Here is a 27,808-nt window from a genome sequence, read left to right on the forward strand (position 1 = left end):
AAAAAGAAATACATAAATACATTTTGTAATGCCATAGCTACCATAGGCAGTGATGCCTCCAGTGGATCTGGGCAAAGTAAATTGAAAACCTTCTGGAGAGGATTCACCATTCCAGATGTCATGAAGAACACTCATGAATCATGGGAGGTCAGAATGTTAACATTAATTAACAGTAGTTTGGAAGAAGTTGATTTCAACCCTCATGGATGACTTTGAAGGTTTTAAGACTTCAGTGAAGGAAATAACTCAGATGTGGCAGAAACAGCAAGAAAGATAGGATCAGAAGTGGAGCCTGAAAATGTGGCTGAAGAGCTGCCATCTCCTCATCAAACTTGAACAGATGGGGAGCTGCTGCTTAGGGGTGAGCAAAGAAAGTGGTCTCTTGAGATGGAATCTACTCCTGGTGAAAAGGCTATGAACACTGTTGAAATATTGGCAAAGAATTTAGAATATTACGTAAACTTAGTTGACAGTGCAACAGCAGGGTTTGAAAGGATTGATTCCAAATTTCCAAAGAAGTTCTACTCTGGGTATAATGGTATCAGCGTCACATGCTGCAGAGTAGTCTTTTGTAACAAGGGGAGTGGTGGCAAATTTCTTGTTGTCTTACTTTAAGAAATTGCCACAGCCAGACTGGGTGCAGTGGCTCACGCCTGTAATCCCAGCACATTTGGAGGCCGAGGCGGGTGGATCATAAGGTCAGAGTTTGCGACCAGCCTGGCCAACATAGTGAAACCCTGTCTCTACTAAAAAAAAAAAAAAAAAAAAAAAGGCCGGGCGCGGTGGCTCACGCCTATAATCCCAGCACTTTGGGAGGCTGAGGCGGGCAGATCACGAGGTCAGCAGATCATCGGGAGATCATCGAGACCATCCTGGCTAACACGGTGAAACCCCGTCTCTACTAAAAATACAAAAAAATTAGCCAGGCGTGGTGGCAGGCACCTGTAGTCCCAGCTACTCGGGAGGCTGAGGCAGGAGAATGGCGTGAACCCACAAGGTGGAGCTTGCAGTGAGCCGAGTTTGCGCCACTGCACTCCAGCTTGGGTGACTGAGCGAGACTCCGTCTCAAAGAAAGAAATTGCCACACCCACCCCAGCCTTCAGCAACTACCACCTTGATCAGTCAGCAGCCATCAGCATCAAGGCAAGACCCTCCACTAGCAAAAATATTACAGTTCACTGATGGCGCGGATGATAGCATTTTTTTTAGCAAATAAACTTTTTAATTAAGGTATGTACATTTTTTAGACATAATACTATTGCACACATAATAGACTCTAGTATAGTATAAACATAACTTTTATATGCACTAAGAAACCAAACATTGATGTGGCTCACTTTATCGTGACTGAGTTGATTGCGGTAGTCTGGGACCCAATCCCCAGTACCTCTAAAAGGTATGCCTGTCTAGAAATGGAGTTATGATAAGAAATTGCCTCACATAGTTACGGAGACTGGCAAGTCCAAATCTGCAGTGTGGACCAGCAGGCTTCAGACCCCGGAGAGCACGTGGCGCAGGCTGAGCCTGAAGACAGTCTTCTAGAGAACGCCCTCTTGCTTGGGAGACCAGACTTTTTGTGTTCCCTTAAGGCCTTCAGCTGATTGGATGAGGGCCATTCACCTTAGAAAGGGCACTTTCCTTTACTGGACCCATCAAAATGTTCATCTCATTCAGAAACACCCTCACAGGAATACCCGGAATAACATTTGAACAAATATCTAGGCATCCTGTGACCCAGTCAAGTTACACATAAAATCAGTTATCACAGGCACCTTTATATTTTCATCCTCAAACTTTAAGAGATTGTTGGTTTTATCTCCTGGTTCTTAAAAAAAAAAAAAAAAAGGAATGTTTTCTCTAACAGAGGTCACTGTTTGTAGAGGATTTCCCATCACCCTGCACACACATATGTTGAATATTCAGCTTTTCTTTAACGCTTCCAGGCAGCACTTGGTGAACGTTGGAAAGGCATAATACCCACAATGTGTTCACTTCCCATAGGAAGTCAACATCTTGGCACACAGCACTCCGTTTAAGGAAAAAATCTGAGAAAAAAGATAAAGACGGCAAAAGAGAAGGCAAGTTAGAGAACGGTTATCGGAAGTCACGGGAAGGACTCAGCAACAAGGTATCTGTGAAGGTGTGTTCGGGGATCTTCAGGAGTCCGTGTCATCCCAGCACGAGAGAAAGGATCAGGGAGGGCAGAGACTCTGCAGACCTGAAGCTGGGCTTGCTTATGACCTCCCTCCCACCCACCAGCCGTGTGCCCTGAATGTCCTGTAGGGTCTTGTTAGGGGCACTACGCTGGCTGGCACAGGGATGGGTGCATCCTACAAGGAACCAGGTAGACCCCTGCACACTTCTGCAGGTGCATGTGTGGCTTCTAAAGAATATGGTTAGGTTTGCAAATGAAGCACAGAGACTAGGTTCTCAGAAGCAGCAAAGATGCAGAGAAGCTATGGCTCAGGCTTCCTTCAGTGTTCCTGCCTTAGAGCCGAGGGGAAGTGGCTAGATGTGGGGGTGCATATGGGCTCCCCGGCTGTGACAGATCCCCTTGGGGACAACTTCAGTCAGCTTTAGTCCTATAATCGGATTGCCTGACACCTGTGGTGGGGGTTGCCTGGAGAAAAAGAAGGTATCTCCTGAAAGGGACTCTGAGCGCCAGGGGCCAGGGCATTGGCGGCTCTACATTAGGAAGGCATCTGAGGACCAGCTGGACTCAGCCTGTAGCATGAGAAAAACACACGTCTAAGCAGTGTTTTTGTGTTTGTGGGTAGGAAGAAAAAGACCCACTCAAATTAGTGTGACAGGAAGCTTTTGAGTGCAGTGAAAATGTGGTCTGTTTTGATTGATGCCCAGGCAAGTCAATTTCTACAAATCTTTCAACAATAATTGTAGCCCTGGAATGAAAGTGGTACACCTTAAAGTAGCTCATTTCAGTTAATGCTTGTTTGCTGTTTCCATTTCAGCTTCTCAATCCCAACTACATTTATGACGGTGAGTTCTGTTCTTTTTCTTCTAGTCCTAGGGATGATTCTAGACCTGTGGGGCATGTTTCAGAGCACCTGAGTGTGGCCTCTGGAAATGAGTTTTCCGTGGCGCTCTAGGCGTGCATAGCAGGTTAGGTCCTATCAGTCTGTCGGGGACATGTGGGTGGGTGTGGAGGAGGAGCCAGGGCTGATGGGCCTTTACCGACTCCTTTCCCGTGCAGTTCCCCCAGAATTCGTCATTCCATTGAGTGAGGTCACGTGTGAGACAGGGGAGACCGTTGTTCTTAGATGTCGAGTCTGTGGCCGCCCCAAAGCCTCAATTACCTGGAAGGGCCCTGAACACAACACCTTGAACAACGATGGTCACTACAGCATCTCCTACAGGTGAGGGAGGCCCACTCCTGGTGGGTTTCGCTGGCTGGGAGCACCATCTTGTCACTTGGCAACTGGAAATTCCTCCTTCACGGATGGATTTCTTTGGCCGCCTTGGGCACTCCACTTCTTCCATGAGAGCGCATTTCACGCCTGGGTGTACAGCTCCTCCTCAGCACTTGAGCTCCTGCCTTCCCTTGATCCTGAAGGAGGGGCCTGCGCTGATGGCCACGTGCTCAGCTTTTCTCACGCCCAGTGTGTTCCCATCTGTGCCACAGTGACCTGGGAGAGGCCACTCTGAAGATTGTGGGCGTGACCACGGAAGATGACGGCATCTACACGTGCATCGCTGTCAATGACATGGGTTCAGCCTCATCGTCGGCCAGCCTGAGGGTCCTAGGTAAGCACTGTGCAACGAGGATTCTACGTTACCCAGTGGGGCACGTCTTTCAGGAGTCTCCTGAAGTCCTGAGTCTGCCCTCACACTCCATGTGGCCTGAAAGATAGAACAATAAGTCATTTGTGGGGCTTCAAAAGACAGTTGCAAGTAGCAGACCAGAGTGTCTGGGATGTCACAGGAGAGTGACCTCTCGGCACCTTATGTAAGGTCGGGGGAGACACCGGAGCTCCTGTTGCTGGGAGGAGGATGGGGGCCTGCCTGATGAAGGCCTCTGGCTGCCCACCATGGGGCACCAGGGCCCCCCACGACCAGCCTCTGAGTTGGAGCAGGGTGCTTTCTGTGCTCAAAACACTCATATCCAGCTACCCAGCTGAATCTGAGTTTAGGTTGGTCTCACGTAGAATGTGCGTGGGAAAAACAGGAAAGGAGATGTGGGTGAGTCCCAGGCCTGCGCAGGCACTGTGCCTGTCTGAGACCCTAACAGCAACTCTTCTGGGAGAATGCGCGCCCTCCTCACCCCATCCAGGAGGAGCCAGGCCCAGGGCAGCTCAGTAGCGTGTCCAGAGCATCTGGCTAGGAGGCATCTGCCGTGGGGCCTGCTTGCTCCGGTGTGAAGAGCTTGTTCTCGCTCCTCAGCTAAACCACAAGCTCCCTGGGGCAGAACCCATATCTTAGGCTCTTTCAAAACTCCTGTAGTTGCCTGATGTAGATAGCTGCTGAGAAAGGTGTGGACTGTTATCTGCTGCCATCTTGCAGAAGGCCGGCCATGCAGTGCTGGGCTGCGCCACAAATGGAGGTGCTTCCAGAGGACAAAAGATAAATTGAGCCCCGGAGCACCCTGTGTGTAGACAATAAGCAGAATTTGTCTTAGAACTTTTGTCCCAGATATCTTAATTTCCTGTTTTTAACAACATTAAATCAGAAGACATGTTCTGATTTTTTGGATCATGGAGCAAGAAACTTAAAAATCTAGAATTTGGCAGTAAACAATAAAAAGTAAAGATTTTCTAATTTTTAAATAACAGAAATTACACAGATAATTTTTTTTGTTTTTAATAAATCACTAGCAAAAGCTAAAGGACTTTAGAAAGGTAGACTATTCAGCCGGGCGTGGCGGCTCACGCCTGTAATCCCAGTGCTTTGGGAGGCCGAGGTGGGTGGATCACGAGGTCAGGAGATCGAGACCATCGTGGCTAACACAGTGAAACCCCGTCTCTGCTAAAAATACAAAAAATTAGCCAGCGTGGTGGCACGCGCCTGTAGTCACAGCTACTCGTGAGGCTGAGGCAGGAGAATCACTTGAACCCAGGAGGCAGAGGTTGCAGTGAGCCGAGATCATGCCACTGCACTCCAGCCTGGGTGACAGAGCGAGACTCTGTCTCAAAAAAAAAAAAAAGACTATTCATACCCTGGAAATGCAAATGGGAAAATAATCCAAGTGTGTAGTTACTTCTGTCACACAAATTCAGCTGCACCCCTAAAGGTCTTCAGAAGAATAATCTTATGTGGACTATTCCAAGATGATCTTAACCATTTCCAAGTTGTTCTCTGAGAGAAGCCACTTTGTTTGCAGGCATCAGTAATTTTGTGTTTTGTTTTAAATCTACCCTTGGCTCCACTCTTGTCTGCCTGAGGCTATTCCTGCACCCACGAGCTGTCTGGGGTGTGTGCCCTCATTCTGTCCAGCCTTGGCTGCCTTGCAGAGCCCCACTTCTCAGATGCTCAGGAAACAAAGGCTTATTCTCAGTCCAGCTCCGGCTCAAGGCAGGGAGCTGGTCAGAGTCTGGGCTACGAGAGGGAGTCCCAAGGCTGGAGGCATTGGCCCTGCACCCTGAGGACACGTGCAGGCCCCCAAACTGTGTCCAAGAGAATCATCCAAAGAGAGCCCTGTCATCCCACCAGCCAGGGCCGAGGCTTCTGTTGATGAGAAAAGGGGGCCAGGTGCAGTGGCTTATGCCTGTAATCCCAGCACTTTGGGAGGCCGAGGCGGGTAGATGGCTTGAGCCCAGGAGTTGGAGACCAGCAACATGGCAAAACACCATCTCTACAAAAATACAAAAAATTACCTGGGTGTGGTGGCGTGCGCGTGTGGTCCCAGCTACTCTGGAGGCTGAGATGAGGGGATGGATCACTTGCCACCTGGGATGTTGAAATTGCAGTGAGCCAAGATTGCACCACTGCACTCCAGCCTGGGTGACAGAGCAAGACTCTGCCTCAAAAAAAAAAAAAAAAAAAGCACAGGGAAAAAGAAAGGTGTGTTTTAGAGAAGCCAGGGAGCACCTGCCCACTATGATGCTCTGTCTCTGGGTCTGGTTGATGGGCACAGAGTCGCCATTTATGTTTGGTCCACTTTTCTGTATATACGTAATGCTCTAATAAAAATGTTTATTTAAAAAAAGAAAAAACAAAACACCAAGCCCTTCCAGTTAAAAAAAGAAGAAAAAATATTTTTATGTAAATAATAGTCCAATATTTCTTGATGTGAGTTGGTAGATGCTTCATATCTGCCTAGTGAAATAATTTTATTTTTATTAATGATTCTCTCTCAGTACTCCTTCACCTACATGGTGAGAATTAGCCTTACCATTTATAAAGCACTTTAAAGGGGTGCAAATGTGCCAGCATTAACAAAAGAGACTGCAGAATAAAACGTAGCCTTTGGTTTAAGTGATTGATGTGAAATTATTGCTTCCCGTGTGTCCTTCAGTGAAGATTTGAGGCTTTGTGTGTGCCAGGCACTCTTCTGGTTTCTGGGAGGCTGCAGAGGTGGATCAGACACGGGTTCACTTGTAGTCGTGTAGTGGTCAGCAGTACTCCTGTGACAACAGTGCTAGCTGGCAGCACATGGCACCCACCAGGACTGCCCACTGCTATGCGAGGCGATGGTTTCCAGCCATGAGTGAGTCAGGGAAGGCACGTGGAGGAGGTGGCCACCACCCCAGGGAGCCCGATTAGGCAAGTCAGCTTGGATTGGACATGGTTTAAGGAAACGTATTCCCAGTGACAGCCTGAGGAGAGGTGAGGAAGCCCAGGTGAGGATAGGGATGGGCAGATGCTCGGCCTGGGCTGGACTGCAGGTCAGATGAGCGGGCCGAAAGAGGAACTAAGTGGGGAGAGGAGGCTGGATGAGTGGGGTCAGGAGGGCCAGGCTCCCGTGGATGCTTAGAATCACAGTGGCAGCTGTGCTTCCCAGGGGCTGCCTGGCAGCGGGCCACGTGGGGCTCCCCCACTTAGTGCTTCTTTTCACAGGAAGACTTTAGAAAGGATGCTTTCTGTTCCTGTGGACATGTACACAGGGTTCATTACTAACAGGTGATTTACAGTTGGCACTTTTATAATAAAATCCTCTTTGTTTGTAGTGTATTTATGATTCATTAACCATGTAAAACCCTGTGAACGTGAAGTAAATACTGTGGTCTCTTGATCTGTCACGGCTGTGAAAGGAGGCGTGGGGAGGAGAGAGCAACTTAGCCTCGAGGCGGTGCGGCCAGGTGAACAGGGAGGACCATCTGTAGCAATGCTGTCCAATAGAAGCAAAAAGAGGCCACATACGCAAGTTTAGATTTTTCTAGTAAACACATTTTAAAAATAAAAGTAAAAGCAGTTTTTACTAACATGTATTTAATTTAATGAAATTATTACATTTCAACATGAAATCAATATTTGAAAAATTATTAGTGAAATATTTTGCATTCTTCCTTCACACTAAGCCCCAGTGTCTGTGTGTCCTTTATGCACCCACCACATCTCCACTCACATGAACCATGTGGCAAGTGCCCGGTGGCCACGCGCAGCTGCTGTGAGGGACAGTGCGTGGCGATAGCCTTACCCAAGAAGCTCCACGGGAAACAAGCTCAGGCAGGTGCTGTTCTTCTTGCAGGTCCAGGGATGGATGGGATCATGGTGACCTGGAAAGACAACTTTGACTCCTTCTACAGTGAAGTGGCTGAGCTTGGCAGGTATGATGCACAACCCAGAACGCCTTCCGAAAGAGCAGAGCATGGGGAAGACATACCAGAGAGTGCAGGTTTAAAGCTAAGCAGTGTTATCTTGCCAGCAGTTGGAAGCTGTGTGTCTTGATTTGAATCGTAACTCTCATTGCCTTTAGATGCTAAACACTGGGGAAGTAAGGAAGCCGTTTTCCACTCGGGTTCCAGCAGAGAGGGCTGAATGCCACCAGTCACCCCTCAGTGGGGGACAAATTGCTTCCCTCTGTGCATGTGGAATAGTGGTAGCTCTGTGCCATCCTTGGGAGAGTTCAGGAGTCTTTCAAACGCTTCTTGTAGTTCTTAATCCTCTTGTGCCCTTCACTTTTCACTTGTGCGTGGAGACTTCAAGGAGTGACAGTAAAATTAGATGGGGTATCGGGGTCCTCTTGCACAAACTAAGAGAGAGGTTTCCCCATCAAAGGGGTTCTTTCTCTTCATGAGGGGCAGCCGAGCCAGGGGTGGCCCAGCAGTGCCATCAGACAGCCCAGGTTCTCTTGGCTCTGCCTCCAGGGCCACACAGCACACACATCCAGGTGTTGTGTGCCATGTGGCAGGAAGAGCAAGGTCAGAGGAGCATGACAGCTGTCCTTTGTCCGTTGGTAAGAACTCCCCCAGAAACTCCAGCCAGCAGCACCCTCTGGCGTTCATTCCTGAGGCCGTAACTAGTCACGTGGCTCCTGTTGCTGTCCCTGTCAGCTGTCTGTGGCTGCATAAAAAGTCACAGCAGCACATGCTGTCTTAGGACAGTGGTGACGTGTGCCTTCTTCCAGTGCAGCGGGCAGATGGGGCCGTTATTCTTTTGGCCTCTCCTGGCCTGGTCAGCTGGTGCACCATGCCCCATGGGTGTCAGAGGCCTTGTCTGGGACACTGGCCTCTTTCTACATCGACTTTCACCCTGGGCCCCTCCACGTGAGGGCAGTGGCATCCCAGAACAGCAGGAGCAGGAGCGTCAAGGCCTCTGAAGGCCCAGCCTCAGAAATCAACGACCAACGTCCTCCACATCCTGTGGGCCAGAACCAGCCCCAGGCAGCCCTGATTCAAGGGGACGAACAGCCCCCGCCTCCGAGTGAGAGACGTGGCAAAGCCGTGGCCTTTAACCACACGGTCTGCCCGCCACAGGCGCGTCTGTGGTCCTCACGTGTGCAGAATGCACTCACCCACCTCAGGCCCCCAGCCCAGGCCCCCACCTGAGGTCTAAGGCCTCGTCCAGATCACATTGAGGTGTGGCCAGTCCCCAGGAGTGGGTCATCGGGGCAGCTCCAGGGTCCTCGTGCCTGCCCCACACTCACACCCACAGGGGCGAGGCTGAGGCAGTGACCACAGCAGACGCCCCTTTCAAACGTGCAGGGAAAGGTGGCCGATGGGAGGCGTGAGCAGATATCCCGGCTTCTGCACGTCATGGGGAGCAGAAGGGAGTCGCCTGGCAAGGCCGAGGCTCAGAGGTCTTCCCCTGTCACTTCCACCACACGCAGTGCTGGGAAAGCAGCCACCGACATGAGGAGACCAAGGCTGCCTGGGAGGAAGGACCAGCAGAACCGCATGGCTGCGGGGACAAGGGCAGATTTGGGGGACAGCCATGGCACCACAGCCCCTCCATGGAGTGGCCGGGATTGCAGGGCCTCTGGACAGGGCTGGGCCACCACACAGCCGGTCCATTTAGGATAACAGAGTCTTTTTCGGTGCCAGACCTCAGCAGCTTCTGCAAATGGTCCCCCTGACGTATTTTACAGGGGCAGATTCTCTGTCGTTAAGAAATGTGATCAGAAAGGAACCAAGCGAGCAGTGGCCACTAAGTTTGTGAACAAGAAGTTGATGAAGCGCGACCAGGTCACCCATGAGCTTGGCATCCTGCAGAGCCTCCAGCACCCCCTGCTTGTCGGCCTCCTCGACACCTTTGAGACCCCCACCAGCTACATCCTGGTCTTAGAAATGTGCGTACACACCTGGCCTGCCCTCTGCACAGCCCTCTGCCTCCACCTCAGGCAGTTTTGTTGTTCCCGTTTGTTCTCTAAGAAGGATAGAAACTGGGTTTTTAGAATTTACAGAACTAAAAAACATCTTCACTGTCAGAGCCTGCAGCTTTCGAGCCTTCCAGTAATGGCAGAAAGCAGTGTGGTCTTCCATGGGGCAGCTGCCAGATGAAGGGCAGTCACTGCTGGGGTGGAACACCTGACATGCTCAGCCAACCCGGAGACGCCCCCACCCCATTTCTGAAGGTCCCATGAGGCCAGGCTGTCTCTGGTGCTGAACCCAAGCCCCGATTAGTGGTGGGAGGCTGACTTGATACCCCAAGCCTGTGCAGGGCCAGCTCACCCCAGATCAGCGCTGCCCCTCGGGCCTCCTGCCAAGTGAAGGCCAGTTGGATGGGAGGGTAAGACGCACCTCCCCGCAGAATGTCCTCCGCAGAGGGGCGCAGGCACACCAACCAGAGCTGCCCCTCTGGTCTCCGTTGTACTTACCGGGCTCCTGTGTAAGATCAGAAAATAATTCAGTCATGTAAAGAAAAGAGTTTGAAACCTGTGTCCCACAGGAGCGGTTCTCATCTAGGGGTGGGTTCTCATGGAAATGTCAGGAGAGCTCAGGCTGAGGGTGCGTCCGGCAGGGAGCGGCCAGAGGCCAGGGATGCCGCCCAACCTCCTACAAGGCAGGGACGACCCCCACGGATTCATCCGCTCCAAACATCTGTGCATTTAGCTTTGAAAAATGTCAATTCCTCCTTTTTAGGGGGAGTCATTTTATACATTTACTTGCATTTACAGCTGCTTTTCCACGGGGAAGGGTAAAACCTTTTGCCACCGTTTGGGAAGTTTGCATAGCTTCTTCAGTGGGAAGGATAGGATTAGCAGGGCGCCCCCACAGGTTCATGTAGGAGCAGACTCAAGCTCGGGGCCCCTCGCTGGCAGGAACTCCCTCCAGGCCCTGTACCTGATGTTGTAGTTATTGTCATTTTTTTCTTAAAGAAACTATAAATGCCTCCCCATACCCTTCCTAGGGCAAGGCTGCCACAGCGTCCCACATGGCCCCACATGCAGCCTTACCAGCTTCCTCGGGCAGCCCATGTGCCGTGGGTGACAGTGGATGTCTCAGGAAGGCCTCCCACCCATGGCTGCACAGCTACAACCTCCCCCAGAACATGGGGACGTGCTTCCAGCCCCTCTCTGAAGAATAGAAAACACATCTCATGGCAGAAGGGCAGACGGTGGGGCGCAGTGAGGCTGAGCAGTGTGTACGGAGAGGAGGTCCACTGGCCTCGCCTGGCCTCAGTCCCCGCTCTCCCTCTCATCGGCTCATTTCTCACCCTGGTATCCTTAAAAGTCACACTGGCTTCGGAGGGTTGTCGTGGGGCCGAAATGGGGCGATGTGTGTGGAAGAGCCAAGCTGACGTCCAAGCCTAGGCCTGGCCTGGGAGCCTCAGGACCTGGGAGGTCTCCTTTCTGGCTCCAGACACTGGTGACCAATGGCCACTGCTCACCTTCCCTGGGGAGTTTTAACAAGACTGTGGCTTGAGTGCTTGTCACAAATCTCCTAAAGGCCTTCGTTTCTGGACTGACATTTCAGTGCTTTCAGCTGTCATTTCTGGGTCACCATCCTATTAATAGGATCCATTTTCCTGACAGATTACTCCTGTTCTCGCCGGCGACTCCCCATTGCTAGACAGGCAGCTGATCTTCCTACAGATTCTTGTTTTGCAAAGAGAGCAGCATAGGCCGGTGTTGAGAGAGGCGGGGGCCAGACCACCTCAGTCCAATCCTGGCTTCTCCACTCTGGAGCTGTGGGACCTTGGGAAAGTTTCATGCTTTCTCTGTGCCTGAGTTTCCTCATGTATCAAATGGGTACACTAAGGCCCACTTCGCAGAGAGTCATAAGGATTAAATGAGTTGTTAGAAGGCGTTGAGCCCCTGGCACTTGGCAGTGCTGGGTAAGTGTTTTTTTAGTATGGACAGTAATTTCAGAGGAGGTAGCCTTCTGAGTCCAACACTGAGCACTCAGTGTGTCACCTCCTGCCCAGCCTGCGGTTACCTGATCTCGGTGAGTCTTCCCGTGGCCCATTTTACAGGTGAGGAAACTACAGCTCCGAGAAGCATGAGCTACTTGCCTTCCTTCAGCAGATACCGCAGGATGCCTGCTGCACCTGGCACTGCCAGCAGCCAGGCCATGCCATCCCCCGCAACAGGCGGGTTTGGATCCTTGACTGTGCCGCTCTACCCCTGGCTTCCCTCTTAAGATGGAGACACCCTGTTCCCCACTCACATCTTCCCAACAGAGCTTCACAAAATCCCCCTCCTTGTCTAGTCATGCCTTAGAGGCACAGCCCTGAGATCCTGATGACACATTCATAACAGGTGACAGGTCTGACATGTTTACTTCTTACTAGCCTGAAGAGATCTTGAAAGCAAAGCACTTCATAACAGTCACCCATTCCTACCTCTGTAGGGCTGACCAGGGTCGCCTCCTGGACTGCGTGGTGCGATGGGGAAGCCTCACCGAAGGGAAGATCAGGGCGCACCTGGGGGAGGTTCTGGAAGCTGTCCGGTACCTGCACAACTGCAGGATAGCACACCTGGACCTAAAGGTTGGTGAGGCCCTGGGCAGGTAAAAGGGGGTCCGAGCATGCCGGCTTGGCCATGCGGGACACAGAGCCCCCTCTGAAGCCAGGCCAGGAGCCCCCAAGTGACTAGGGACAAAAAGGGTGGGTGGGGCAGCGCAGACACTGATTGCTAATCTCTCTTTCTAAGCATTTGCGTTCAGTGATGCACACTGTCAGGAGCACACTGGGTAAAACGCCGGAGCCCTCCCAGCCTTCCGCGACTTTCAGAAAGTCCCCATGAGTTTTGCCCAGTGGGTGTGGCGGGTGCAGTGGTAGCTTAGGCAGGAAAAACAGTATTCCCCTTGGTGCTGGGAGGGAAAATGAATACCCAGCTTCATAAAGCAGCCTGGTTTCGTTAGGCTGCTTGGCACTTAGCTCTCCAGAGAGAGCTGCTGTGCGTGGATCTGGGTCCCAGCTCTGATGTGTCATCTCTTCCTCCTCTCCCTGGGCTGCCAGCTGAGTGGTACGGCCTGCTTTGCACATGCATGGCTTGTCCTAGTTGACATCATAGATTCCTTCTACCTCACCATAGAGTCCCGCCCATCATCATGAGTAAGCTCAAGATTGGATGGTCTGAAAATGACAGTTGTATTCTGTCTTCCAGCCTGAGAATATCCTGGTGGATGAGAGTTTAGCCAAGCCAACCATCAAACTGGCTGACTTTGGAGATGCTGTTCAGCTCAACACGACCTACTACATCCACCAGTTACTGGGGAACCCTGAATTCGCAGCCCCTGAAATCATCCTCGGGAACCCTGTCTCCCTGACCTCGGATACATGGAGTGTTGGAGTGCTCACATACGTACTTCTTAGTGGCGTGTCCCCCTTCCTGGACGACAGTGTGGAAGAGACCTGCCTGAACATTTGCCGCTTAGACTTTAGCTTCCCAGATGACTACTTTAAAGGAGTGAGCCAGAAGGCCAAGGAGTTCGTGTGCTTCCTCCTGCAGGAGGACCCCGCCAAGCGTCCCTCGGCTGCGCTGGCCCTCCAGGAGCAGTGGCTGCAGGCGGGCAATGGCAGAAGCACGGGCGTCCTCGACACGTCCAGACTGACTTCCTTCATTGAGCGGCGCAAACACCAGAATGATGTTCGACCTATCCGTAGCATTAAAAACTTTCTGCAGAGCAGGCTTCTGCCTAGAGTTTGACCTATCCAGAAGTTCCTTCTCATTCTCTTTCACCTGCCAATCAGCTGTTAATCTGAATTTTCAAGAGAAAACAAGCAAACATAACTGATCAGCTGCCGGTATGTTCATCGTGTGAAATTGCATTCCAAGTGAGCTGTGCTCAGCAGTGCTTGGACACAGAGCTGCAAGCTGCGCTGGGGTGGAGGACCGTCACTTACACTCTGCCCAAGGCAGAGGTCGCATTGCTGTATCACAGTATTTTATTCAGGTTTCTGCAAAAAAATAAGATACTTTTTTAAACAAACATGAATAGAATTTTGCAAATTTAACGTTTTCAAGATTTATTCAAGGAAACAAAATGCCTATGTTCAACCACTGGTGTTAACGAACAAAGATACTGTGCGTCTCTGGGGAAGACGCACCCAGGTGGCGGCCACTCCCACGGCCTTGTCTAGGGCTCAGAGTCCACTCGGCTCTGAGCTTCCAGGCGCCTCGTCTGTGTGCATCTCACGCCAGACGTGGCTTCTGAAACGTGCATTCAACCTCAAACTTTTGCATAAAATAGAATGAATCGTTTTGCTCTGATGAAATGTAGGCCTTACTTGTATATAAGACTGTTCCTGCCTTCGGTCTGTCATTTTCCCACCTGCCTCCCCTACCCACCCCCAACCCACCGCCTGGGGCTTCCTCTGGGGGTCCGAGGGTCTGCCCATCAAATGAAGACATCAGGTTGGGTCCTGCCCCACTGCCCCTCCCCCTGTTCCTGCCCCAAGCCGTCAAATCAGATTGTTGAGCAGTACACAGTCAGATGAAAATACTGTAAATGCACTCATTGGGGGTTTTTTGGTTTTACTTCATATCATGTGCAATGTTGTGGCTTTAACATTTTATGCAACTATTTATGAAGACCTCTGTTGTACCTGTAATAAATATATAGAAAAAGCACATACTTCGTATGGTGAGCTTTATGGTTTTGTGTGTGTGTTGGGGTTGGCGGGTGGGTGGGTAGGGTCGTAGCCCTGTGCCATCGGTTCAAGGAGACTTTTCGTGAAATTTGTTGGTTTTGAGGACTGTAAAAAGTGATTTCATACTCTGAATATAAAACTGGATAATAGGGTAATGTTTTAAAATTTATTATGCTATTATTCAGAATGCCAAAGTATTATTTTTTTCCCCAAAATCAGTCTGGACATTTACTACTTTTTAGACTTTTTGACGTTCAACTTTCTGTATAAAAATTGGCTGGGTTTTGAGCTTTTGGTAAGAAATAAAAGCCGATTAAGCACTGGCCGCCCTGCAGCTGGTACCCAATGCCCGAGTCACTGTGGCAGCATTCGCACTGGTGTGGGGAGTCCTTTCAACTCAAGGAGGCTGGGTTTCTGGGCACCCTCGAAGTTTTCTGGATGTCTTTTTATCTTTCTTGTGTGAACTGCACTACAAAAGAGACCAGCCCGCTTCCCAAGCCAGCCAGACACCTGGGTCTTGAGCCATAAACTGGCGTAGTTAAGTTTTGCAGCTTCCAATGTATTTTATTTATTCTTTTGTTGGGTTTTTGTTTGTTTCTTCTTGTAAAATTGTACAGAAACTTTTTAAAAGAAATTGGATTCGAAACTGGATGTGTATTCGTAACCTCATAATTTTTATTTGTGTATTGTTTCTTTTATTATTTCAGTTAAATTTTTACATTATTTTGCATGTATATTTCTTTGTACAGAGACCTTACATGTTTACACAGTATGATGTGATGTAAATATTTTATTTTGCCATCAGTTATTTTAAAAAATTAAACATATTTGCCTGATTTTTGTGTTAGGCTTTTTATTTAAATTGGTCACTGTTGAATCGGGAAGACAGATGGCTGAGGGAGAGACTGATGCAGAGACTTCTCGTGGGTGGGGGGTGGCAGAATGTACTGGATTGAGAACCCTCTGTACACACTCAGAAATGGGAGTTGCTCAGCTTCCTGCAGACTGGTTCACAGACACCACACTCGAGACCCTGGTATGTGCCAGAATGTCGACTGACTGTGCACAGCGAGGCTGTAGCTTGTCCTGGTTAGAATAGCTAAGGCACCCTGTTGCCTGATGAACATAGAATTAGAGCGAGGGAAAAGCTCGTTCATCCTGGCCTCAGAAAAGCAAAGGTAATGTCCAGATAGATTGAAGAAAATGAAACAGTTTCATTTGGTTAAGAATAAGCCAAAGATCCTGCACCTGGGAGAAGACTCCCCAGTGGTGGCCCTGCCTCGGCCTCGGCCTCGGCCCTGGGCCCACCCAGTCCAGGGGCACTTGCAGCCAGGTGGCTTCCACAGCTCTGCCACCCTGCTCACAGTAGCTTATTTTTTCCAATGACCGTATCTTGTCTCTTGATTCTTTCTGGCTTTCCTTCTGGGCTGATGACTTTCATTGTTCAACATACCATCAGGAACAGATATTCTTTCTCATCTGTTTGCTGAAGTGCTGAATAGAAGGCTGACGTGAAAGGACACTTGTGCAGTCTCTAAGTCAGGACATGGGAAGCTAACTCCCTTTGGTGTGTGCCCGCCCAAGTCCCAGCGGTACCCATGGCTTGGTGGGCTCTGGAGGGCGCGGAAATTCAAGGTTGGTTCTAATCTACCTGCCCAGCACAGCATCCTGCCCCGGGGGAGTTGCCTGGCCCACCACAGTGCCACACCTGAGCAACACGAAGGAGGCGAGGGCTACGTGGTGGTGTCCTTTAAATGGGACACTTGCTGAATGGAGTGGTTCTGCCTGTAAGATTATCAGAACTCACTGTGCCCAGTGAAAGAGCCTCAGATGTTTGATCTGTCGTGATCATTAGATTTTTTTTTCTCAGATACCAAGATGTTCTACATTCTGCAAGTTATTCTAATATTTTAAATACTCGGATTTTCTTTAGCCCTAACAAGTCAGGGAAATCAGTGTTTTAGCAGAATTATGAACCTCATCTTAGAGTAAGCAATAATCTATTAGATTACATTAGGTCTTTGATTACTGTAGCTATAACATAAGTCTTGAAAGCAAGTAGTCATCCCCCCGTTTTATTTTTTTTTTCCAAATTGTTTCTGCTAATCTAGTTCCTTGCCTTTATGAATTTTGGAATAGCCTTGTTTATATCTACAAATATTAGACCATCTTAGACCACTAGAAGGAAAGATCTTTCTCCTGTACATTTTTGAGACAATTGTAGAGAAAGGAGTAATTCTTGGAACTGATCGATTCTCCATTTATACATAGATATATACATATATATATATACACACACACATATATACATATATACACATATATACATATATACATACATATATACATATATACATACTTATATACAGATATACATATATATACATATATATACATACATATATATATATACTTTTTTTTTTTTTTTTTTAAGATGGAGTCTCGCTCTGTCACCCAGGCTGGAGTGCAGTGGCATGATCTCGGCTCCCTGCAAGCTCCGCCTCCTGGGTTCATGCCATTCTTCTGCCTCAGCCTCCCGAGTAGCTGGGACTCCAGGTGCCCGCCACCACGCCCAGCTAATTTTTTGTATTTTTTTCTTTTTAGTAGAGATAGGGTTTCACTGTAGCCAGGATGGTCTCGATCTCCTGACCTCGTGATCCGCCCGCCTCAGCGTCCCAAAGTGCTGGGATTACAGGCGTGAGCCACCATGCCTAGCCATATTATATTTATTTATGTGAGATTTAACTTACAGAAAATAAACTACACAAGTCGATAAATTTTTATACACGTATATACCTGTGACCACCACCCGAAGCAAACTATAGAACATTTCTGTTATCCATTATCCCCCCCAGGAAGGTCTGTCTCACCCCTTCCCAATCTCTCCCTCCCAAGGCAATTACTGTTCTGATTTCTATCATTCATAGATATGTTTGCCTTTTAAGTAAAAATCATATATTACATACTTTTTTAAAGTAGGTTGTACCTTTTATTTTGAGGCCATTGTAGATTCACATCCAATTGTTATGAAATGTACCCTTAGGCTGGGTGCAGTGGCTCACGCCTGTAATCCCAGCACTTTGGGAGGCCGAGGTAGGCAGATCACCTGAGGTTAGGAGTTCAAGACCAGCCTGACCAACATGGAGAAACTCTGTCTCTACTAAAAACACAAAAAATTAGCCGGGCGTGGTGGCGCATGCCTGTAATTCCAGCTACTTGGGGGGCTGAGGCAGGAGAATTGCTTGAACCCGGGAGGCGGAGGTTGCAGTGAGCCGAGATCGCACCACTGCACTCCAGCCTGGGCAAGAAGAGCAAAACTCTGTCTCAAAAAAACAAAAGAAATGTACCCTTTACCTGTGATAACATACACGATCATACATTATCAGAGCCAGGATACTGACATTAACACCACGAAGATGCAGAATATTTCCACAACTACCAGGACCCTCCTGTTGCCCTTTTATGGCCACACTTAACTTCCCTTCTGCCACCACACCCTTCTTTAACCCCTGCCAACCAGTTACATGTGCTCCATTTCTATAACTTTGGCATGTTGAGAATGTTATTTAAACGAAATCATACAGTATGTAGCCTTTTGAAATAGGTGTTTTCTATGAGCATCATTATCTCGAAATTAATCCAGATTGTTGTATCAAGAGTTTTTCTTTTCTTTTTATTACTGAGTAGTAGTTCATAGTGTGGATGTGCCACAACGGAACCATTCACCCATTGAAGGACATCTGAGGTTTTTTTTGCCTGTGGGTTGTTAAGAAATAGTTTGCATGAACATTCATTGTACAGACTTTCATATGAACATAAGTTTTCATTTCTCTGGGATAAGACAATTGGAAAATCATATTGTAGTCACATATTACATTTTTTAAGGTGCTGCCAAACTGTTTTCTAGACGCGTGGTCCTCAACCTTTTTGGCGCCAGGGACCAGTTTTGTGGAAGACAGTTTTTCCATGGATGGGGAAGGTGTGGGAGATGGTTTCGGGATGAAACTGTCCCACCTCACATTATCAGGCATTAGATTCTCATGAGTGTGCAACCTGGATCCCTCGCATACACAGTTCACGATAGGGTTTGCATTCCTATGAGATTCTAACACCCAGGCTGATCTGACAGGAAGCGGAGCTCAGGCAGTAATACAAGCAATAGGGAGTGGCTGTAAATACAGAAGTTTCGCTCATCGCCTGCCATTCCCCTCGTGCTGTGTGGCCTCGTTCCTAACAGACTGCAGACCAGTAATTTTTACGGATCAGTACTGGTCCACGGCCTGGGGTTGGGGACCCCTGTTCTAGACTGTACCATTTCACATTCCCACCAGCAACGTATGAGTAATCCAGTTTCTTTGTCTCCTTACCAGCATTTGGTGGTGTCACTTTTTTAATGTGGCCAAACTGACAAGCATGAAGTGATATCTTATTGTGGTTTTAATTTGTATTTCCCTGTTGGCCAATGATGTTGAATCTCTTTTCATGTGCTTATATGCACATCTTTATATTCTCTTCCCTGAAATGTCTCATCACATCTTTGGCCCATTTTCTTGTTGGATTGTTTGGTTTTTACTTGTTGAGTTCTGAGCGTTTGTTACATATTCTAGATACTGGTCCTTTGTCAGAGATATGGTTTGCAGATGTTCTCTTCTACTCTGTAGTGTGTCTTTTCTTCATCTTAACAGGATCTTTCACAGAGAAAAATTTTGATGAAGTCCGATTTAATACTTTTGCCTTTTACAGATCAAGCTTTTGGTGTCAAGTCTAAGAACTCTACCTAGTTCTATATTTAAGATTGTTTCCCTAAGCTTCTTTTCCTAACAGTTTTTAAGTTTCACGTTTTACACTTTATGATTCATTTTGAGCTATTTTTATATAAAGTGTATGGTTTAGGCTGCAGGTTTTGTTGTTGTTTGCATATGGATGTCCAATTGTTACAGCACCATTGGTTTTAAAAAGGCTTCCTTTTGGCTGGCTGCGGTGGCTCACGCCTGTAATCCCAGCACTTTGGGAAGCCAAGGTGGGCAGGTCATGAAGTCAGGAGATTGAGACCATCCTGGCTAACACGGTAAAACCCCATCTCTACTAAAAATACAAAAAATTAGCCGGCCATGGTGGTGCATGCCTGTAGTCCCAGCTACGTGGGAGGCTGAGGCAGGAGAATCGCTTGAACCGGGGAGGTGGAGGTTGCAGTGAGCCGAGAGTGTGCCACTGCACTCCAGCCTGAGTGACAGAGCAAGACTCCATCTCAAAAAAAAAAAAAAAAAAGCTTCCTTTTTTTTATTTTGTCAAAAATCAGCTGGGACTATTTATGTAGGCCTATTCTTGGGTTCTCTACTCTGTTCCATTGATCTATTTATCCCTCCACCAATATCACACACACAGTCTTGATTACTGTAGCTATATAGTAAGTCTTGAAAGCAAGTAGACATCCCCCCACTTTATTTTTTTTCAAAATTGTTTCTGCTAATCTAGTTCCTTTGCCTTTATAAAGTTTACAATAGCCTTGTTTATATCTACAAAATATCTTTCTGAGATTTTTATATGCATTGCATTAAATCTGTGTAGCCGTCTGGGGAGACCTGACATCTTTACTATGTTGACTCTTCCAATCCATGAATGTGGTATGTCTCCATTTATTCATATTTCCTTTGATTTCTTTCATCAGTAGTTCTACAAGTTAATATATTGTATATGTTTTATTAGAATTATGCCTAAGTACTTCTTTTAAACAATTATAAATATTTATTTTGAATTTTGGTGTTCATGCATTTATTGCTACTATATAGAAATACAGAATACAGTTGATTTTTGAATGCTCATCTCTTATCCCACATATTTGCTGAACTGAATTACTAGTTCTGAGTATTTTTTGTAGATTCTTTTGGATTTTCCTTTTTCTTTTTCTTTTCTTTTTTTTTTTTTTTTTTTTAGAGATAGAGTCTCGCTCTTGTCACCCAGGCTGGAGTGCAGTGGCACTATCTAAGCTCACTCAGCCTCTGCCTCCTGGGTTCAAGTGATTCTCATGCCTTAGCCTCCCCAGTAGCTGGGATTAAAGGTGTGCACCACCACGCCCAGCTAATTTTTTTGTATTTTTAGTGAAACAGGGTTTCACCATTTTAGCCAGGCTGGTCTCAAACTCCTGACCTCAGGTGATCCTCCCACCGTGGCCTCCCAAAGTGCTGGGATTACAGGCATGAGCCACCGCACCCGGCCAACTTAGTATTTTTTGACTTTGCAATGGGTTTACTGGAGCATTAAATGCATTTTCAACTTATAATGTTTTTGACTTATGGTGTTTACCGGGATGTAACCCCATCATAAGTTGAGGAGCATTTGTATTTTCTCCACATACATTTAGAAACACATCACACAATGTTGTATGTTTTCACCTTAACCATCAAACTTAATTTAGAAAACTAAAGAGGAAAAAGAAAATATATTTACCCATACATTTCCTCTTTCCATTGTTCTCTCGTCCTGATTTTCTGAGATTGATTCCTTTATCCTTTCCTTTCTAATTAGAGAACTTACTCTAGTCATTCTTTTAAGGCAGTCCTCCTGGCAACAAATTCTCTTAGTGTTCCTTCCTCTGAGAGCATCTTGACTCCCCCTTCATTTTTGAAGGATATATTTTGCTGGGTATAAAATTCTGACAGTTGTAGGGGAGGCAGAGATTACCTCCAATCCTCCCTCTCCTTTTAGCTGTTAGTGAACTCTTCAGCTGGCTCTGGAAACCACATTGACACCAGGAAGATTAACAAGACAAAAGTATACAAATTTTATTTTTTTTACATATATGTGAGGACCTTTGCAAGAGAATTAAGTCCAAAGATATGGCCAAAGCAAGATGCTTTTATACTTTTTAGACAAAGAATGATAAATTTGAGAAGAAATGACAGACAGGATAAAGAAAATCTGGGCTGGGCATCATGACTCATGCCTGTAAGTCCAGCACTTTGGGAGGTTGAGGCAAGAGGATGACTTGAGGCCAGGAGTTTGAGACCAGCCTGAGCAACATAGCGAGACCCCATCTCTAAAAATATATATATAAATTAGCTGTGTGTTGGCACATCTTGTGCCTAGCTACTTGGGAGGCTGAGGTGGGAGGATCACTTGAGCCCAGGTGCTCAAGGCTATAGTAAGCTATCTTAACCTCCTGACCTCAGGTAATCTGCCCACCTTGGCATACCAAAGTGCTGGGATTTCAGGCGTGGCCACCATGCCCAGGCTTTTTTTTTTTTTTTTTTCCCTGAGATAGAGTCTCGATCTGTCACCTGAGCTGGAGTGCAGTGGCGGATCTCGAAGGCTGTGGTGAGCTAGGATTGCACCACTGCACTCCAGCCTGGGTGACAGAGCAAGACCCTGTCTCGAAAAGAAAATCTGGCAGAGGCAATAAATTTTCTAGGGGAGCCGCTAGGAGATACACGTGGAGGGGTGTGGGTATAAGATAGGTGGAAGGTAACGGCTACTTCATTAAGTATGTTTATTCAGGTTCATTGCAGCTTCCAATTCCCAGCCTCTATTGATAAGGGCTATTTTCTTGCTCTGGCATGGTGACAGTACCCCTCCCAGAGGAATCTTTATAGCTTACTACATGCAGAAAGAGAAAGATCAGCTCGTCCTTTCTGAAACTATGATCCCTCCAATAACAAAGGGGATGGAGAGTCTTGTTACTGTTCAGCAGAGATGAAAGTTCTGCTTCCCCCTATTTGGGCTTCTCTAACACCACGTTGGCAGAGGTGCCCCATTACAGCTGGGTGAGGGTGGAAGTCCGGGCTCTGCACTAATCTTTGCTGGCGGGGTGAGGATGGGAGCCACTGTTTTTTCTGTGATGAGTGGCTGGAGAAGAGCAGTTATTGTCTAAAGGTTTTCTGTCCTGCAGGCTGCCCCTTTCCTGTGCCCTTGTCTGAAGAGAGCAAGGTTTTGTTGGGACCTTTTTTGTCTGCAGCTATGGCATTTCCACATTGCTGGCTTCTTTGGCTCCATGTCTGGGATACATGAGGCAAAAAGAAATCCCGGGGAACCCACCATCCTTGGGATTCCTCGTCCCTGAAGCCCCACACGGATCGGCTGTCTTCACCTTGCAGAGTCTTCTTGTTTGTTTCATAGGTAACATCGAGCGGTTTCCTGTAGATAGTGGGAGGAATAGGAGAGAATATGTCTACTCCATTTCCCAGAAGCAGAAATCCAGTATCGGTGCTTCTTTTTCTATTTGCTAGTTTTAGGATTATGTGATGTTGGTTTCCTGAGATAGGTAAAAAACAACTGCTTGATCTTATTTTCAAAAGGGATCAATTGTATCAGTTATAGAAAGGGGGAAACTACACAACCAATAACTGTCAGAACGTAAGCTCTTTGCACATTTCACTGTCTTGTACATTTTCTGCAGATTCATTTCTTGCCGATGTCTTACTTAACTACCAGTAGTAATATTCTTCTACTATTCCACAGTAACCGAACCAGAATATCCAGAAAAAGGTAACTGATGACAGATGGTAAGTAAGAGACTGGCCAGGCTACCAAGAGCCAGTGGCCTGGGCAGGCCCTAGCCACTCATTGCAGAGCGGTCCACGAGGCAGGATCAGAGGGGATGCAAAGGACAGAGGGGAAAAGAATGGACCCAAATAACTTCTGAAAGAGGGGATTCAATGAATTGTCTAACAGAAGTTCTGAAAAAAACGAAAAAAGCAAAGAGCAGGCTTTCCAGGCAGTGAGCTCAGGTTAGGTCCAGGTGTCAATTGCTCTGGCAACAGCAAATGGTGGCAGAGGACAGCATAATTCTCATGTAATTCGAAGCAACAGAACATTTGCTTCCACGAATATCTTTCTCCATTGGCCATTTCTTATTTACAATTCAAAAATTGTACCAGGGTTTCTCTTTCAGGACGTGTCCGCCATCCTATTGAAGTTCAGGGGCTTGCGTTCGGGACTGCTGAGATTCCCAGAGCATTTTCCTGCTCTAGCAAAGTTAAACAGTTTGCAAGGCAAAGTCTCTTGTGAAAGTCCAAGAAGAGTAGAGGCTTTAAAACTAGTTGCCTCGTTTATAATTACTGCATATTTAATAGAAAACATATGCCTCTCTGCTCCATTTTTGAAGGTTAGAAACCTCTTTCACTCAGCTTTATCCAATCCATCCATTTCTTTATCATTACATTTTTTAAACTTTTATTTTAGGTTCAGGAATTCATATGCAGGTTCGTTAATACAGGCAAACTCATGTCAGGTGGGGTTTGTTGTACAGACCATTTCGCCTCCCAGATACCAAGCATAGTACCCAATAGTTATTTTTCCTCATCCTCTCCTTCCTCCCACCCTTCTCCCTCAAGTAGGCCCCAGTGTCTGTTCAAATTCCCTCTTTGTGCCCATTGGTTCTCATTATTTTGCTCCTGCTTATAAGTGAGAACATGCAGTATTTGGTTTTCTGTTCCTGGGTTAGTTTGCAAAGAATATGGCCTCCAGCTCCACCCACCTTCCTGCAAAAGACACGATCTCATTCTTTTTTATGGCTGCATAGTATTCCATGGTATATATGTACCATATTGTCTTTATCCAATTCATTCTTTTTTATGGCTGCATAGTATTCCATGGTATATATGTACCATATTATCTTTATCCAATCTGTCATTGGTGGTCATTTAGGTTGAGTCCATGTCTTTGCTATTGTGAATAGTGCTGGAGTGAACATTCACGTGCATGTGTCTTAATGGTAGAACAATTTCTATTCCTCTGGGTAAACACCCAGTAAATGGGGTTGCTGCGTTGAGTGGTAGTTCTGTTTTTTAGTTATTTGAGGAATCGCCAAACTGCTTTCCACAGTGTTTGAACTAATTTAGGCTAATGTACACCCCCACCAACAGTGTATAAATGTTCCCTTGTCTCCACAACCTCACTGGCACCTGTTATTTATTGACTTTTTTTTTTTTTTGAGACAGAGTCTCACTCTGTCGCCCAGGCTGGAATGCAGTGGTGCGATCTCAGCTCCCTGCAACCTCCACTTCCTGGGTTGAAGTGATTCTCCTGCCTCAGCCTCCTGAGTAGCTGGGACTATTGGCATGCGCCACCACACCCAGCTAATTTTTGTATTTTTAGTAGAGATGGGGTTTCACCGTGTTGGCCAGGCTGGTCTCGAACTCCTGACCTCAGGCAATCCGCCCACCTCGGCCTCCCAAAGTGCTGGGATTACAAGCATGAGCCACTGTGCCCGGCCTATTTATTGACTTTTTAATAATAGCTATTCTGACTGGTGTGAGATAGTATCTCATTGTGGTTTTAATTTGCATTTCTCTAATGATTAGTGATATTGAGCATTTTTTCATATGCTTCTTGGCCGCATATATGCCTTCTTTTGAAAAGTGTTCATGTCCTTTGCCCACTTTTTAATGAGGTTGTTTGGTTTTGGTTTGTACATTTGTTTAATTTCCTTATAGATTCTGGATATTTATTAGACCTTTGCCAGGTCTACTATATATTAGCACAGTTTGCAAATATTTGTATGGTTTGCAAATATTTTCTTCTATTGTGTAGGTTGTCTGTTTACTCTGCTGATAGTTTCTTTTGCTGTGCAGAAACTCTAGTTTAATTAAATCCCATTTGTCAGTTTTTGCTTTTGTTGCCATTGCTTTTGACATCTTTGTCATGAAATCTTTGCCAGTTCCTGTGATCAGAATGGCGTTTTCTAGGTTGTCTCCCAGAGTTTTTATAGTTTTAGGTTTTACATTTGGGTCTTAAATCCATCTTGAGTTAATTTTTGTATATGCTATAAGGAAGGGGTCCAGTTTCAATCTTCTGCATATGGTGAGCCTGTTATCCCAGCACCATTTATTGAATAGGGAGTCCTTCCCCATTGCTTGTTTTTGTCATTTTTGTCAAAGATCAGATGGTTGTAGGTGTGTGGCTTTATTTCTGGGCTCTCTATTCTGTTCCACTGGTCTTCATGACTACATTTATCTTCTATTAATGTGCATCTACAGGAAATGTGTATCAGAACAAGTGACATTAAAACAGGCTTCCGAGACACGCCCTGTTGATAATTTGAGAATTGCTTACAATGCTGGATTGTTAAGATATGCTAATGACCTGGTTTCCATATTTATTTTTAAATGTTTACACCAAAAGAGAAAAGCTGCAAAGTATCACTTTTTGCAAACATGAAAATTACCTCCAGCACTAAGCTCTCTCCCAAGCACTTATCACAGTGGGTAATCCAAAGGCGTGAGAAGGTCGGTATTCCTTGATTTCCTTTCTCAATTTTATGGCCAAATGCACAAAATAGGAAACAGACATGAGAGGAGGCCTTAGAACTGTGCAGGTGTGACTGGGCGTGGTGGCTTATGCCTGTCATCCCAGCACTTTGGGAGGCTGAGGCAGGCGGATCACCTGAGGTCAGGAATTTGAGACCAGCCTGGCCAACATGGTGAAACCCCATCTCTACTGAAAATATATAAATTAGCTGGGCATGGTGGCGGGTGCTTGTAATCCCAGCTACTTGGAGGCTGAGGCACGAGAATCACTTGAACCTAGGAGGCAGAGGTTGCCGTGAGCCGAGATTGTACCACTGCACTCCAGCCTAGGCAATAGAGTGGAACTCTGTCTCAAAAAAAAAAAAAACAAAAAACAAAAACAAAAAAAGAACTGCAACTGTGCATGTGTTGATTCACTTTCCGGTATTTCTCTGGAGCACTCTATTTTTCTTTGAGACCTCTTCTCCCTTGGGACTTCCTTAGGCCAAAACCCTTGGTCGCCTTCTCTAACAACATGAGCTCCTTCCCTAGGTGACCTCAGCTGGTCTGGTGCCTTTGTATTTGCATTAGTTGCCGTGGAACTGTTACAAATCACCACAAATGTGGTGGCTTAAAACAAAAGAAACTCCCTAACAGATGTGGAGGCCAGTATCCAAAATTAGTATCAGGAGGCAGAAAGCAAGGTGTCTGCACAGCCATGGCCCCCATCCCTTCCTCTTCCAGTGCCCGCTAGCTGCTGTTGCTCCTTGGCATGTGGCCACATCAGGTCAGTCTTCAAGGCCAGCATCTTCAGTCTCCCTCTGTTCCTCTTCACATTGTCTTCTGTGTTAAATCCCCCTCTGACTCCCTCCTCTAAGGACACTTGTGATGACATTTAGGTCCTAGCAGGATAGTTCAGTGCCATCTCTCTGTCTCGAGATCCTTACGCACATCCACAGACTCTTTCCTGCCACAGAAGGTAAGTAACCTGCATGGGTTCCAGGGACTCGGCTGTGGATATCTTCTGGGGCCTCCCAAGCCGTCTCTGTGCCAACAATTCCTAACTTGATAGCTCTAGCACATGCTCCTGTGCTCCAGGTCACTACCCGCTCTACATGGACGTCCCAAATGCGACTCTCCTGATTCCCAGAGGGCAGCCATTTACCCAGATGCTGGGCCAGAAATTTAGAAGCTGTCATCATCTCTCTCCCCTACCTTCTGCTTTTCATCCAGCTCTAGGTCCACCTTCAAAACAACCCCTTCCCCACACCGCCACACTCCAGGGCCTCATGTGTCCGCAGAAGCCTCTGACTGGGCTCTCTTCTCCCAATTCTGCACATTTGCACTCCGTTACCCACTCAGCAGCAGGGTCAGCATGAGAAAGGGGAAACTAGATCACATCCCTTTCTGCCTCAACCTCATGGGGCCCAGCGTGTCTGTGAGGACCCCAGCCGGGCCCTGAGGATGTGGCTGTGCTGTGCCTGCCCCACCCCACGTGTTCTCTCCTCAGTCCTCCACTTCACACTGCTGTCTCCTCTCCACGTGATCCCCTGTCTACCCAGACACCCTGCACCCCCAGTCTTGACCCAACTGCCTCCTTATCCTTCGACATTCCTTATCCTCAAATGTCCTTGAAACAAAGGCCTCCCTGACTCCTCACCCCCAAGGAGCGCCCCTTTAGTCTCTCTGACAATCCCCCTCTTTACCTGTGTTGCATTCCCTACTTTCAGTGATGCGTTTGTGGCTTGCTAGTTTCCTGCCTGTGTCCCTCCTAGACTACAAGCTCCATGAGGGCAGGAATCTAGCTTGTCATACTTATCACTCTTCCCAGCACCTCTTGGCCGATAGATAATGACTCCCTCACAGCTTCAAGAAGCCCACAGTATGAAAGGAGAATTTTTTTGTTTGGTTGGTTTTTTTTTTTTTTTGAGAGGGAGTCTTGCTCTGTCACCCAGGCTGGAGTGCAGTGGCACAATCTTGGCTCACTGTAAACTCTGCCTCCTGGATTCAAGCAATTCTCCTGCCTCACCCTCCCAAGTAGCTGGAATTACAAGTGCCCGCCACCGCAGCCAGCTAATTTTTGTATTTTTAGTAGAGATGGGGTTTCAGCATGTTGGCCAGGCTGGTCTCAAAGTCCTGACCTCAAGTGATCCACC

The 27,808-nt window shown here is 47.1% G+C and overlaps 1 protein-coding gene across 6 annotated transcripts in view; it reads left to right on the top strand.

The window, feature by feature from the left end:
* The window catches only part of TRIO (trio Rho guanine nucleotide exchange factor), a 370,719-nt gene extending 355,453 nt beyond the window's left edge, over positions 1–15,266 (top strand). For 4 of the 6 annotated variants that reach the window (XM_024247673.3, XM_063724058.1, XM_054555416.2 and 1 more), the window contains exons 50-57: positions 2,002–2,140; positions 2,970–2,997; positions 3,212–3,374; positions 3,641–3,762; positions 7,643–7,721; positions 9,482–9,682; positions 12,186–12,324; positions 12,944–15,266. In XM_024247673.3, coding sequence (XP_024103441.2) covers positions 2,002–2,140; positions 2,970–2,997; positions 3,212–3,374; positions 3,641–3,762; positions 7,643–7,721; positions 9,482–9,682; positions 12,186–12,324; positions 12,944–13,486 — 1,414 coding nt within the window. In that variant the 3' untranslated portion in view covers positions 13,487–15,266. The remainder of the gene's footprint in view (positions 1–2,001; positions 2,141–2,969; positions 2,998–3,211; positions 3,375–3,640; positions 3,763–7,642; positions 7,722–9,481; positions 9,683–12,185; positions 12,325–12,943) is intronic. The other 2 variants (XM_063724056.1, XM_063724059.1) reach the window with 2 other exon arrangements.
* The last annotated feature ends 12,542 nt before the right edge of the window (positions 15,267–27,808 follow it).

The sequence above is a fragment of the Pongo abelii genome, chromosome 4 (genome assembly GCF_028885655.2).
Source record: "Pongo abelii isolate AG06213 chromosome 4, NHGRI_mPonAbe1-v2.0_pri, whole genome shotgun sequence".
Classification (NCBI taxonomy): domain Eukaryota; kingdom Metazoa; phylum Chordata; class Mammalia; order Primates; family Hominidae; genus Pongo; species Pongo abelii.